Raw genomic sequence first — 12940 nt, 5'->3', positions numbered from 1 at the left:
ACCTCGGCTGGGCAAGGTGAGGCTGGTCTGCTCGCCACGGAGAGATCCTCACCCCCAGCCTGGGCCGGCCAAGGCCCCCTCGCCGGCCTCTCCGTGGACTTCCCTCTGGGCCCAGAGGGAAGCCGGACCTGGAGACAAACTGGAAGGGAAGGGCCCAGGCCAGAGCCCCCCTCCGTGGCACCTGCAGCGACGCCAACGGTGGCCAATGCTGCCTCGCCCCCAAGGCCGGTCCAACCCGCCAAGGAGGTGGCTTTGGGAGAGGCCCCGGGGGAACTGCTAGTTGTGGAAGAACGGCAGCCATGAAGACGTCCCCCCCTCCCATCTGCTCCCCTCTCCCCGGCTTTGCCCGCCCCAGGTGTTCTGTGCCCGACTGCTAGAAGAGGCCCGCAGCCGGAGCTCCTTCCCTGCGGATGTGGTTATGGGCATCTTCTCCAACATCTGCTCCATCTACTGCTTCCATCAGCAGTTCCTGCTGCCCGAGCTGGAGAAGCGGATGCAGGAATGGTGAGGGCCGGGCAAGGCCTGGGGATGGGCGATGAGGGAGGGCAGGGGGGCGCAGGGGGGGCAGAGAAACCCCGAGCCAGGTAGGGTGGGGCAGGGCGATAGTTGTGGAGCCCGCTTCAAGATCCCTCCCGGCTCCCAGGCCCCGGGGCTGCTTCCTGTGGTCCTCCCTGGGCCGGCCCGCTGGGAGAATGGGCCTTCCTGCCGCTCAGCCTCCACCTCCCCTCATCAGAAGAGTGAAGTAGCGGGGAAAGGCCAAGGAAGGCGGCTCTCCGTTGTCCTTCCCCGCTTGGTTTTGTCCGTGGCACCCCCGGCTTCCTCGCCGGCCGCCTGCGTGGGCGAGGGGCTCGCTCTCCGCCTCAGGGGAGAGAGAAGCGGTCCAGTTTCAGTCTCAGGCCCCTGAGGAAGCCGCCGCCAACTCTCAGTCCCCATCCACCGGTTCCTACCGCTCCCAGCCGACCGCCGCCTCCGCGTTTCACCCGCCAAATGTTGCCGTTTTCCTTTGGGGGCTCTGGCCGCATGCCTCCCTGGAGGCGCCGGGAGCCCCCAACCCACACAAGGCCGCTGTGTCTGAGAGATGGGCCCGGGCTGCTGGTGAATAGGTGGAGTGTGGGGATCAGAATGCGGGGTGGGAGGGCAGCAACCCAGCACAAGCCCTTATTGATACCCACCAACGCGCTCTTGAAACGGGAGCTTTCTTCCCGTCGGTCCGAGACTCCCCGTTCCCCCCAGCCCCGTCTTGTCTGTCCCGGGCCCCGCGAGCCCCATCGAGGCCCCAGGCGACTCCGGGAGAGGCTTGGACACTGGCTGGAGTGTGGACCTGGCGGGGAGGGACGGGGGCAAGGGGGGCCTGTTGAGGATCAGGCCTACAGGCTGGCCCTGGTTGGGCAAGGCTGTCCGTCCGTGTGTCATCCTAACCCCATCTGGCGCCTCGCGGAGAACCGGGATCTTAGCCACCTGGGAGAGGACGTTAGACCACAAAGCTGAGAACAGAGTTCTTTGCCCTCTTTGTCAGGCCGGACGGACAGGTGCAACAGCCTCAGCCTGGGTCCTCTCCCTCCTGTCGTGGGCGACTCCTGTGCCCCTCCAACTCAGAGAGAGGATCCCAGGGACACCCAGTAGGGCATCCTGTTCCCTTCCCCTATTCGTTCATTCAGTCAGTCGTATTTATTGAGCGCTTACTGTGTGCAGAGCACTGGACTAAGCGCTTGGGAAGTACAAGCGTGCCCCTCCAACTCAGAGACAGGATCCCACTCCCTTCCCCTATTCATTCATTCATTCAGTCGTATTTACTGAGCACTTACTGTGTGCAGAGCACTGGACTAAGCGCTTGGGAAGTACAAGCGTGCCCCTCCAACTGAGAGAGAGGATCCCAGGGACACTGAGTAGAGCATCCACTCCCTTCCCCTATTTGTTCATTCATTCAGTCATATTTATTGAGTGCTTACTGTGTGCAGAGCACTGTACTAAGCACTTGGGAAGTACAAGCGTGCCCCTCCAACTCAGAGAGGATCCCACTCCCTTCCCCCATTCATTCATTCAGTTGTATTTATTGAGCGCTTACTGTGTGCAGAACACTGTACTAAGTGCTTGGGAAGTACAAGCGTGCCCCTCCAACTCAGAGAGAGGATCCCAGGGACACCTAGTAGAGCATCCCACTCCCTTCCCCTGTTCATTCATTCATTCAGTTGTATTTATTGAGCGCTTACTGTGTGCAGAGCACTGTACTAAGCGCTTGGGAAGTACAAGCGTGCCCCTCCAACTCAGAAAGAGGATCCCAGGGACACCTAGTAGAGCATCCCGTTCCCTTCCCCTATTCATTCATTCATTCATATTTATTGAGCACTCACTGTGTGCAGAGCACTGTACTAAGTGCTTGGGAAGTACAAGCGTGCTCCTCCAACTCAGAAAGAGGATCCCAGGGACACCTAGTAGAGCATCCCGTTCCCTTCCCCTATTCATTCATTCATTCATTCGTATTTATTGAACGCTCACTGTGTGCAGAGCACTGGACTAAGCGCTTAGGAAGTACAAGCGTGCCCCTCCAACTCAGAGAGAGCATCCCATTCCCTTCCCCTATTCATTCATTCAGTCGTATTTATTGAGCGCTTACTCTGTGCAGAGCACTGTACTAAGCGTTTGGGAAGGACAAGCGTGCCCCTCCAACTCAGAGAGAGGATCCCAGGGACACCCAGTAGAACATCCCACTCCCTTCCCCTATTCATTCAGTCATTCAATCGTATTTATTGAGCGCTTACTGTGTGCGGAGCACTGTAGTGCCTATCAATCATCCCCCGCCACCATATCCCCATCTTCCCTTTTCCCAGTTCCTGAGAGCAAAGTGCCCCCCGACCTCTGGCTCGGTGGGAGCGCCGATCCCCGGCCCCTCCCGTTTCTCCGCAGGGACCAGCACCCCCGCATTGGAGACATCCTGCAGAAGCTGGCCCCCTTCCTTAAGATGTACGGGGAGTACGTCAAGAACTTCGACCGGGCCATGGAGCTGGTCAACACCTGGATGGAGCGCTCGGCCCAGTTCAAGGTTATCGTCCATGACGTGCAGGCAAGTGGTCTCCCGCCTCTGTGGATTTTGGGCCCCATGGGGGACAGAGACTGGGCCCACCTAATTGCTTCAATCAATCAATCAATCAATCGTATTTATGCAGCGCTTACTGTGTGCAGAGCACCGGACTAAGCGCTTGATTCAGCCGTCTCTATTAAGCGCTTACTGCGTGCAGCACGTTGCACGAGAAGCAGCGTGGCTCAGTGGAAAGAGCCCGGGCTTTGGGGTCAGAGGTCATGGGTTCAAATGCCGGCTCCGCCAGCTGTCAGCTGTGGGACTTTGGGCAAGTCTCTTAACTCCTCTGGGCCTCGGTTACCTCATCTGGAAAATGGGGAAAATGTGAGCCCCCCGTGGGACAACCTGATCACCTTAATAATAATGATGGCATTTATTAAGCGCTTACTGTGTGCAAGGCACTGTTCTAAGCACTGGGGAGGTTACAAGGTGATCAGGTTGTCCCACGTAGGACTCACAGTCTCCATCCCCATTTTCCAGATGAGGGAACTGAGGCACAGAGAAGTTAAGCGACTTGCCCAAAGTCACGCAGCTGGCAATTGGCAGAGCCGGGATTTGAACCCATGACCTCTGACTCCAAAGCCTGTGCTTTTTTCCATTGAGCCACGCTGTAATCTCCCCAGCGCTTAGAACAGTGCTTTGCACCTAGTAAGTGCTTAACCAATACCATTATTATTATTATTACTAAGTGCTCGGGAAAGTACAATACAGCAGTCAAAAGTGTCAATCCCTGCCCACAATAAGCTCCTAGTCTAGAGAAGCAGCGTGGCTCAGTGGAAGGAGCACAAGCTTTGGAGTCAGAGGTCATGGGTTCGAATCCCGGCTCCACCACCTATCTGCTGTGTGACCTTGGGCAAGTCACTTCACTTCTCGGAGCCTCAGTTACCTCATCTGTAAAATGGGGATGATAACTGTGAGCCCCATGCGGGACAACCTGATCACCTTGTATCCCCCCCCCAGCGTTTAGAACAGTGCTTTGCACATAGAAAGCGCCTAACAAATGCCATCATTATTATTATTAGAGTGGGGGAGACAGATAGCAATACAAATAAACAGTCATCAATATAAAAAAATATCTATCCCAGCAGTTGGAATAGTGTGTGGCACGTAGTAAGTGCCTAACAAACAGTATCAACAAAAAGGGAACCAGTGTCCCAGCACTTGGAGTAGTGTGTGGCGTGTAGTAAGTGCCTAACAAACAGTATCAACAAAAAGGGAACCAGTATCCCAGCACTTGGAATAGTGTGTGGCGTGTAGTAAGTGCCTAACAAACAGTATCAACAAAAAGGGAACCGGTGTCCAGCACTTGGAGTAGTGTGTGGCGTGTAGAAAGTGCCTAACAAATAATATCAACAAAAAAGGAACCAGTGTCCCAGCACTTGGAGTAGTGTGTGGCGTGTAGTAAGTGCCTAACAAAAAGGGAACCAGTATCCCAGCACTTGGAGTAGTGTGTGGCGTGTAGTAAGTGCCTAACAAACAGTATCAACAAAAGGGAACCAGCCCTTGTAGTGTGTGGCGTGTAGTAAGTGTCTAGCAAAAAGGGAACCAGTGTCCCAGCACTTGGAGTAGTGTGTGACGTGTAGTAAGTGCCTAACAAAAAGTATCAGCAAAAAGGGAACCAGTATCCCAGCACTTGGAATAGTGTGTGGCCTGTAATAAGTGCCTAATAAATAGTATCAACAAAAAGGGAACCAGTATTCCAGCACTTGGAATAGTGTGTGGCATGTAGTAAGTGCCTAACAAACAGTATCAACAAAAAGGGAACCAGTATCCCAGCACTTGGAATAGCGTGTGGCGTGTAGTAAGTGCCTAACAAACAGTATCAGCAAAAAGGGAACCGGTGTCCCAGCACTTGGAATAGTGTGTGGCGTGTAGTAAGTGCCTAACAAAAAGGGAACCAGTATCCCAGCACTTGGAGTAGTGTGTGGCGTGTAGTAAGTGCCTAACAAACAGTATCAACAAAAAGGGAACCAGCCCTTGGAATAGTGTGTGGCGTGTAGTAAGTGCCTAGCAAAAAGGGAACCAGTATCCCAGCACTTGGAATAGTGTGTGGCGTGTAGTAAGTGCCTAACAAACAGTATCAACAAAAAGGGAACCAGTGTCCCAGCACTTGGAATAGTGTGTGGCGTGTAGTAAGTGCCTAACAAACAGTATCAACAAAAAGGGAACCAGTGTCCAGCACTTGGAGTAGTGTGTGGCGTGTAGTAAGTGCCTAACAAACAGTATCAGCAAAAAGGGAACCAGTGTCCCAGCACTTGGAATAGTGTGTGGCGTGTAGTAAGTGCCTAACAAACAGTATCAACCAAAAGCGACTTTGGGCAAGTCACTTCACTTCTCTGTGCCTCAGCTCCCTCATCTGTAAAATGGGGATGAAGACCGTGAGCCCCCTGTGGGACAACCCGATCACCTTGTAACCTCCTCAGCGCTTAGAACAGTGCTTTGCACAGAGTAAGCGCTTAATAAATACCATTAAGAAAAAGAAAAGCAAAGGGAACCAGCGGGGGCTGAGGCAGAGGGGGAAACGGGGATGGCGGGTGCGGGTCTGGGGGTTGCGGTGTCAGGCCTGGGGTTGGGCAGAGCAGTAACGCCGGGCGTCGCGAGGGACTCGGTGGGCCGGACGAGGACCAGGATCCCCTCCAAGGAGCGGCACCGGGCAGGACGGAGAGCGAGCGGCTACTGTTTTTCCGCCCCCCACCCCGGCCGCTTTCAGAAGGAGGAGGTGTGCGGAAACCTGACGCTGCAGCACCACATGCTAGAGCCAGTTCAGCGCATCCCTCGCTACGAGCTGCTGCTCAAGGACTATCTCCTGAAGCTGCCCCAGGACTCACCGGACAGCAAGGACGCCGAGAGTGAGTGCGCTTTCTCATTCATCATCATCATCATCATCATCATCATCAATCCTATTTATTGAGCGCTTACTACGTGCAGAGCACTGGACTAAGCGCTTGGGAAGTACAGATTGGCACCACACGAGCCCACTGTTGGGTAGGGACTGTCTCTATATGTTGCCAATTTGGACTTCCCAAGCGCTTAGTACAGTGCTCTGCACCTAGTAAACGCTCAATAAATACGATTGATGATGATGATGATGATGATTCAGTCGTACTTATTGAGCGCCGGCTGTGTGCAGAGCACTGGACTAAGCGCTTGGGAAGCCGGCAACGTATTAGAGGCGGTCCCTACCCAACAGCGGGCTCACAGTCTACAATCAAAAGGATTACGTTTCAACACACGTAGAATCTTTATCAAAACCCAGCTCCGTATGGGCGGTAATGAATGAGCCCCCAAACGCCCAAATTCCGTTTTGCCCCTAGTTACGATATCTGCCATTTCCCTAATTTTAACCCGTCTGCGATCCCACCGGAATCTCTCTTTCTGTCACTTGGTTTGGGACACTGAGTATCACACGGTTCACCATCAAGTCATTCTGGCTCGGTGGAAAGAGCCCGGGCTTTGGAGTCCGAGGTCACGGGTTCAAGTCCCGGCTCCGCCACTTGTCAGCTGGGTGACTTTGGGCAAGTCACTTCACTTCTCCGGGCCTCAGTTCCCTCATATGGAAAATGGGGATCAATCAATCAATCGGTCGTCTTTATTGAGCGCTTAGTGTGCAGAGCACTGTACTAAGCACTTGGGAAGTACAAGTTGGCAACATATAGAGACGGTCCCTACCCAACAGTAGTCTTCTAGACTGTGAGCCCCTCATGGGACAACCTGATCACCTTGTAACCTCCCTAGTGCTTAGGACAGTGCTTTGCACATAGTAAGCGCTTAATAAATGCTATCATTTATTATTATTATTAATAATAATAATAATAATGGCATTTGTTAAGCGCTTACTATGTGCAAAGCACTGTTCTAAGCACTGGACTGTTCTATCATTATTACTATTATTATTATTATTATTATTATTATTATTATTATTATTATTATTATTATTACCACAGAGCCCTTAGAAACACACAGGCCACTGCTGTAAACGCCCCATTCCCTCATTGGAAAACTGAGCTCAGCAGGTTGCCAAGCTGCTTTTTTATGTCATACCCTTGTGCTAAATTCTTACAAATAGGTCAACGGACCAATCTGGGGGCTTTATCATCGGCTAGGGTAGCGACGATGAGATACCTTGCCTGGCCATAATGATGGCATTTATTAATGATGGCATTTATTAATGATGGCATTTATTAAGCGCTTACTACATGCAAAGCACTGTTCTAAGCGCTGAGGAGGATACAAGGTGATCAGGTTGGCCCACGTGGGGCTCACAGTCTTAATCCCCATTTTACAGATGAGGTCACTGAGGCCCGGAGAAGTGAAGTGACTTGCCCAAGGTCACACAGCTGACAAGTGGCGGAGCCGGGGTTTGAACCCATGACCTCTGACTCCAAAGCCCGGGCTCTTTCCACTGAGCCACGCTGCCATAAATCCAAGTGTTCTCTATAAGTCCTTGGGAGGTCTTGGTCTACAGGGGAGGAGACACTAACTTTCTCTGCCCATCAGCGCTTAGAACAGTGCTTCGCACATAGTAAGCGCTTAACAAATACCATCATTATTATCTTGCCCCAGCGCAGGTTGGAGACAGGCCTAGTGACCTAGAGTGCAGTGGTTCTGTCCAAGGCAGAGAAGCAGCGTGGCTCAGTGGGAAGAGCAAGGACTTTGGAGTCAGTGGTCATGGGTTCAAATCCTGACTCCGCCAATTGTCAGCTGTGTGACTTTGGGCAAGTCACTTCACATCTCTGGGCCTGTTCCCTCATCTGGAAAATGGGGATTAAGCCTGTGAGCCCCACATGGGACAACCTGATCACCTTGTATCCTCCCCAGCGCTTAGATCAGTGCTTTGCACGTAGCGCTTAACAAGTACCATTATTATCAAGAAGCAGCGTGGCTCAGTGGAAAGAGCCCGGGCTTTGGAGTTAGAGGTCATGGGTTCAAATCCCGGCTCCGCCAATTGTCAGCTGTGTGACTTTGGGCAAGTCACTTCACATCTCTGGGCCTCAGTTCCCTCATCTGGAAAATGGGGATTAAGCCTGTGAGCCCCACATGGGACAACCTGATCACCTTGTATCGCCCCAGCGCTTAGAACAGTGCTTTGCACGTAGCGCTTAACAAGTACCATTATTATCAAGAAGCAGCGTGGCTCAGTGGAAAGAGCCCGGGCTTTGGAGTCAGAGGTCATGGGTTCAAATCCTGGCTCCGCCAATTGTCAGCTGTGTGACTTTGGGCAAGTCACTTCACATCTCTGGGCCTCAGTTCCCTCATCTGGAAAATGGGGATTAAGCCTGTGAGCCCCACATGGGACAACCTGATCACCTTGTATCGCCCCAGCGCTTAGAACAGTGCTTTGCACATAGCGCTTAACAAATACCATTATTATCAAGAAGCAGCGTGGCTCAGTGGAAAGAGCCCGGGCTTTGGAGTCGGAGGTCATGGGTTCAGATCCCAACCACCAACTGTCAGCTGTGTGACTGGGCAAGTCACTTAACTTCTCTGTGACTCTGTGACCTGTATATATGTTTGTACATATGTATTACTCTATTTATTTTACTTGTACATATCTATTCTATTTATTTTATTTTGCTAGTATGTTTGGTTTTGTTCTCTGTCTCCCCCTTCTAGACTGTGAGCCCACTGTTGGGTAGGGACTGTCTCTCTATGCTGCCAACTTGTACTTCCCAAGCGCTTAGTACAGTGCTCTGCACACAGTAAGCGCTCAATAAATACGATTGATTGACTCAGTTCCCTCATCTGTAAAATGGGGATTAAGGCTGAGCCCCCTGTGGGACAACCTGATCACCTTGGAACCTCCCCAGCGCTTAGAACAGTGCTTCGCACATAGTAAGCGCTTAACAAATGCCATCATTATTTATTATTATTATTATTAATAATAATAATAATAATAATAATAATAATTGGTTTTGCGCTCTCCCATTCAGCTGCTCCTCCTCCATGGTACTGCTGCCCCCTAGTGACCAACGTTTTACCTTACACCTGTCCCACTCCCATTACCTCCAAACCATAGATGTAGTGAGCGCCTACTATCAATCAATCAATCAACCAGTCGTATTTATTGAGCGCTTACTGTGTGCAGAGCACTGGACTAAGCGCTTGGGAAGTCCAAGTTGGCAACATATAGAGACAGTCCCTACCCAACAGTGGGCTCACAGTCTAAAAGGGGGAGACGGAGAACAAAACCAGACAGACTAACAAAATAAAATAAATAGAAAAGATATGTACAAGTAAAATAAATAAATCGAGTAATAAATATGTACAAACATATATACAGGTGCTGTGGGGAAGGGAAGGAGGTAAGATGAGGGGGATGGAGAGGGGAACGAGGGGGAGAGGAAGGAAGGGGCTCAGTGTGGGAAGGCCTCCTGGAGGAGGTGAGCTCTCAGCAGGGCTTTGAAGGGAGGAAGAGAGCTAGCTTGGCGGATGGGCAGAGGGAAGGCATTCCGGGCCCGGGGGGTGACGTGGGCCGGGGGTCGATGGCGGGACAGGCGAGAACGAGGTACGGCCTACTGTGTGCAGAGCACTGTACTGAGCGCTTGGAAAGTACAAATCGGCAATATAGAGAGAGACGGCCCCTACCCACCAACGGGCTCACAGTCTTCAAGCAGTGGTACTGACTGAGCACCGTACTAAGCGTTTGGGAGAGAACAGAACAGAATCAGCAGCCACGTTCCCTGCCCGTAAGGAGTTTCCAGCCTCATTCCAGTAAAGGCCCGGAAGGGAGAGCAGGGCTGGGGGGTGGGACGTGCCGTCGGCCCTGATCCCCCCCTCTTTTCCTCTTTCTTTCAGAGTCGCTGGAGCTGATCGCCACAGCGGCCGAGCACTCCAACGCCGCCATCCGCAAGATGGTAAGTGCCGTGGGGCCGGAGGCCTTGTGACGCCTCCCTGACTTGAGGCTTGGCCTTAGGCCCAGTTGTGACTGGGTGAGCTTGGTTTCGTCTCATGCCGAAACCCCAGGTCCCTCTTCCTCTCCCCTCCCCAGGAGAGGATGCATAAACTGCTCAAGGTGTACGAGCTGCTGGGTGGGGAGGAGGACATCGTCAGCCCCACTAACGAGCTCATCAAGGAAGGCCACATCCTCAAGCTCTCTGCCAAGAATGGGACCACTCAGGACCGATACCTCATACTGGTGCGGTTCCTCGGGGTGCCCGGGATGGGGGGCAGAGGGCTGAGGCGAGGGGCCGGGTCCTGACGCGTCTCCCGCTTCCCGCCTAGTTTAACGACCGCCTGCTGTACTGTGTGCCCAAACTGCGGCTCCTCGGTCAGAAGTTCAGCGTGCGGGCCCGCATCGACGTGGACGGCATGGAGGTGCGTGCCGGGCTTCCGACTGAGCAGCCAGGGGACGAATGCCCCTGCACAAGTGTCGCTGGCCCATGCCAGGCGTGGGGGGTGGCCCCAAGTTGGGCAGGGCTGGCAGAGCAGGATGGATAGGGATAGGATGGCGTGTCCCAGGGCACCTCAGCACCCTGGAAAGGTCTGGCTCCGGTGGGGTGACCTCCTGCCTCTTTCCAGCTTAAGGAAAGCAGCAACCTGAACCTGCCCCGGACCTTCCTGGTGTCAGGGAAGCAACGCTCTCTGGAGCTGCAGGCCAGGTATGTCTGACGTCTAAAGCCCCAGGGCTACTCAGGGGGTCTTAGTCGGGGGCCAAGGGAGAAAGCCGGGCCCAGGAGCACCAGCAGGACACCTGCTAGAGTCAGCACTGTCCCCCTGGGCCCCCAGAGTCCCCTAGGCATGACAGAGGGGTTGTCATGAGAGTCCAGGAATCACCCGGACTCTCCCCTCTGATGTTTCAGGACCGAGGAAGAGAAGAAAGACTGGATCCAGGTAATGCTAGAAATTTTTTGTTTGGGCAGCCTGCGGAGCAAGGCTCTAAGCGGGAGGAGGGGGCCCCCTTAGAGGTGACCGACCAGCCCGAGTCTGGTCTTGAGCTCTCAAAACTGCCCAGCTGGAGTGAGCCGAGGGGCAGTGGGGGGCAATAGGTCAAGCAGGAGCTGACCCTGCTGCTGCCGCTGCCCACCCCCAGGCCATCCACGCCACCCTCCTGAAGCACGAACAGACGCTGGAGACCTTCAAACTGTTGAACTCATCGCATAGAGATGACGACGAAACGCCCCCCAATTCCCCGGTAAGCTGCGGAGGAGCCGGGGCTCCTCGTCTCCCAGGCCAAGGGTCGCGGGTCATTCATTCATTCATTCATTCAATCGTATTTATCGAACGCCTACTGTGCGCAGAGCACTGGACTAAGCGCTTGGGAAGTCCAAGTTGGCAACAGAGAGGGGGTCCCTTCCCAACAACAGGCTCACCGTCTAGAATGCTGAAGTTACAATTTGGGACCGTACAATCTGGTGGAGATAGATGCTGAAGTGACAATTTGGGGAGTAATTCATTCATTCATTCGTTGTATTTATTGAGCGCTTACTGTGTGCAGAGCACTGTACTAGGCGCTTGGGAAGTACAGCTCTCCTGATATCCATAATGGATTTACACATCCAAATAGTGGAATGCCAGTCAACTAACATGTACTATATACTATGTACTTAGACTGTGAGCCCGCTGTTGGGTAGGGACCGTCTCTATATGTTGCCAATTTGTACTTCCCAAGTGCTTAGTACAGTGCTCTGCACATAGTAAGCGCTCAATAAATACGACTGATGATGATGATGATATACTTAGCATTGAACTAGGCTCGATAGGTAAAACGACGTTAACCCTGCTTGCAGAGTTTGCGATCTGCCTTTAGACAGCTATTGACGGTTGTATTGTGTTTGCTCACATAATTGCCCCACCTGTTTTTGAGGAAGAAATAAGATTGATTTTTTTTCTACCACTTAACTGTAAGCAGTGATGGTTGCGTACCAGAGGAGAAGCAGAAGGGTGGGAACTTGATAACAGCATATAAGTATTTAAGAGCTGTGGGGGGTTGTGGTAACAGGTTCAAAGGGGGAAAGGAGAACAGGGAGTTAATCCTATTTTAATGATGGGAAAACAGGAAGAGATAATTTAAGTGATTTGCCCCAGGCTACACAGGGTCTGTAGTTACACTATCCTCCCCACCAAAATTTATAGTGAGAAGTGTAAACAGGTTTGAATTTCACCTTCATTTCCCTGGCTTTCCACTCCAGAGGGTCTACTAAGAAGCAGAAAAATATGCAAAATCAATCCTGTGCATTGATTGCTTACTGTGTACAAAAATCTGTAATGGAGCTGTTGGAGTAGGTGGGATTTCAGAAAGGTTTTGAAGACGGGAGAGCTGGGGTCTGGTGGATTTGAAATGTGAGGGAGTTTGACAGGAGGGAGGGTACGAGCCAAGGATGAAGCCCAGTGAGGTGATCTTGAGAGGAGTGGACTATGTGAGCCACTGGGAATAGGAGAGTGGATAGGTAAGAGGGAGAGAGGTGCTGGAGTGCCTTAGAGCCAACGGTCAGGGGTGGTTGCCTGAAATGAAGAGTAATAGGTGACCATTTGAGGTTTTTGAGGAGCACGGAGAGATGATCAGAACATTTTAGAAACATGGTACCACCGGCAGCCTGTAGTACGGATGGGAGAGGATAGTGGAGGGTAGGGAGATCAGTAAGGAGGCAGATACAGGAGTCAAACTGGGGTGAGATCAGAGCCTGGACCAGGCTGGTGACTGTTTGGATGGAGCCCGGAAATACAGCAGACTGGATATGAGAGTTGAAAATGCCATGGTTGTGCCTCTGGAGATGGGGATGGGGGGGAAAGTTTAGGGGAGGAGAGCATTCAGGAGGGGGGATGGAGAGTTCCGTCTTTAGTATATCAAATTTGAGGTTGGTGAAAGAGATTAGAGAAAGGAGTGGTCCCCAGCGTTAAAGGCGGCTGACAGGCCAAGGTGGATTA

At 52.4% G+C, this 12940-nt stretch overlaps 1 protein-coding gene across 2 annotated transcripts in view; it reads left to right on the top strand.

Moving 5' to 3' along the window:
• The window catches only part of FGD1 (FYVE, RhoGEF and PH domain containing 1), a 126494-nt gene that overhangs the window by 111087 nt on the left and 2467 nt on the right, over positions 1–12940 (top strand). For both annotated transcript variants that reach the window (XM_038747832.1, XM_038747833.1), the window contains exons 6-14: positions 356–504; positions 2905–3061; positions 5787–5925; positions 9872–9930; positions 10065–10211; positions 10298–10390; positions 10595–10674; positions 10876–10906; positions 11106–11207. In XM_038747832.1, the coding sequence (XP_038603760.1) occupies positions 356–504; positions 2905–3061; positions 5787–5925; positions 9872–9930; positions 10065–10211; positions 10298–10390; positions 10595–10674; positions 10876–10906; positions 11106–11207 (957 nt within the window). The remainder of the gene's footprint in view (positions 1–355; positions 505–2904; positions 3062–5786; positions 5926–9871; positions 9931–10064; positions 10212–10297; positions 10391–10594; positions 10675–10875; positions 10907–11105; positions 11208–12940) is intronic.

The sequence above is a fragment of the Tachyglossus aculeatus genome, chromosome 6 (assembly GCF_015852505.1).
Source record: "Tachyglossus aculeatus isolate mTacAcu1 chromosome 6, mTacAcu1.pri, whole genome shotgun sequence".
Taxonomy (NCBI): domain Eukaryota; kingdom Metazoa; phylum Chordata; class Mammalia; order Monotremata; family Tachyglossidae; genus Tachyglossus; species Tachyglossus aculeatus.
Note: the sequence above shows the minus strand (reverse complement) of the source record. Positions and strands in the feature narration are given on the sequence as shown.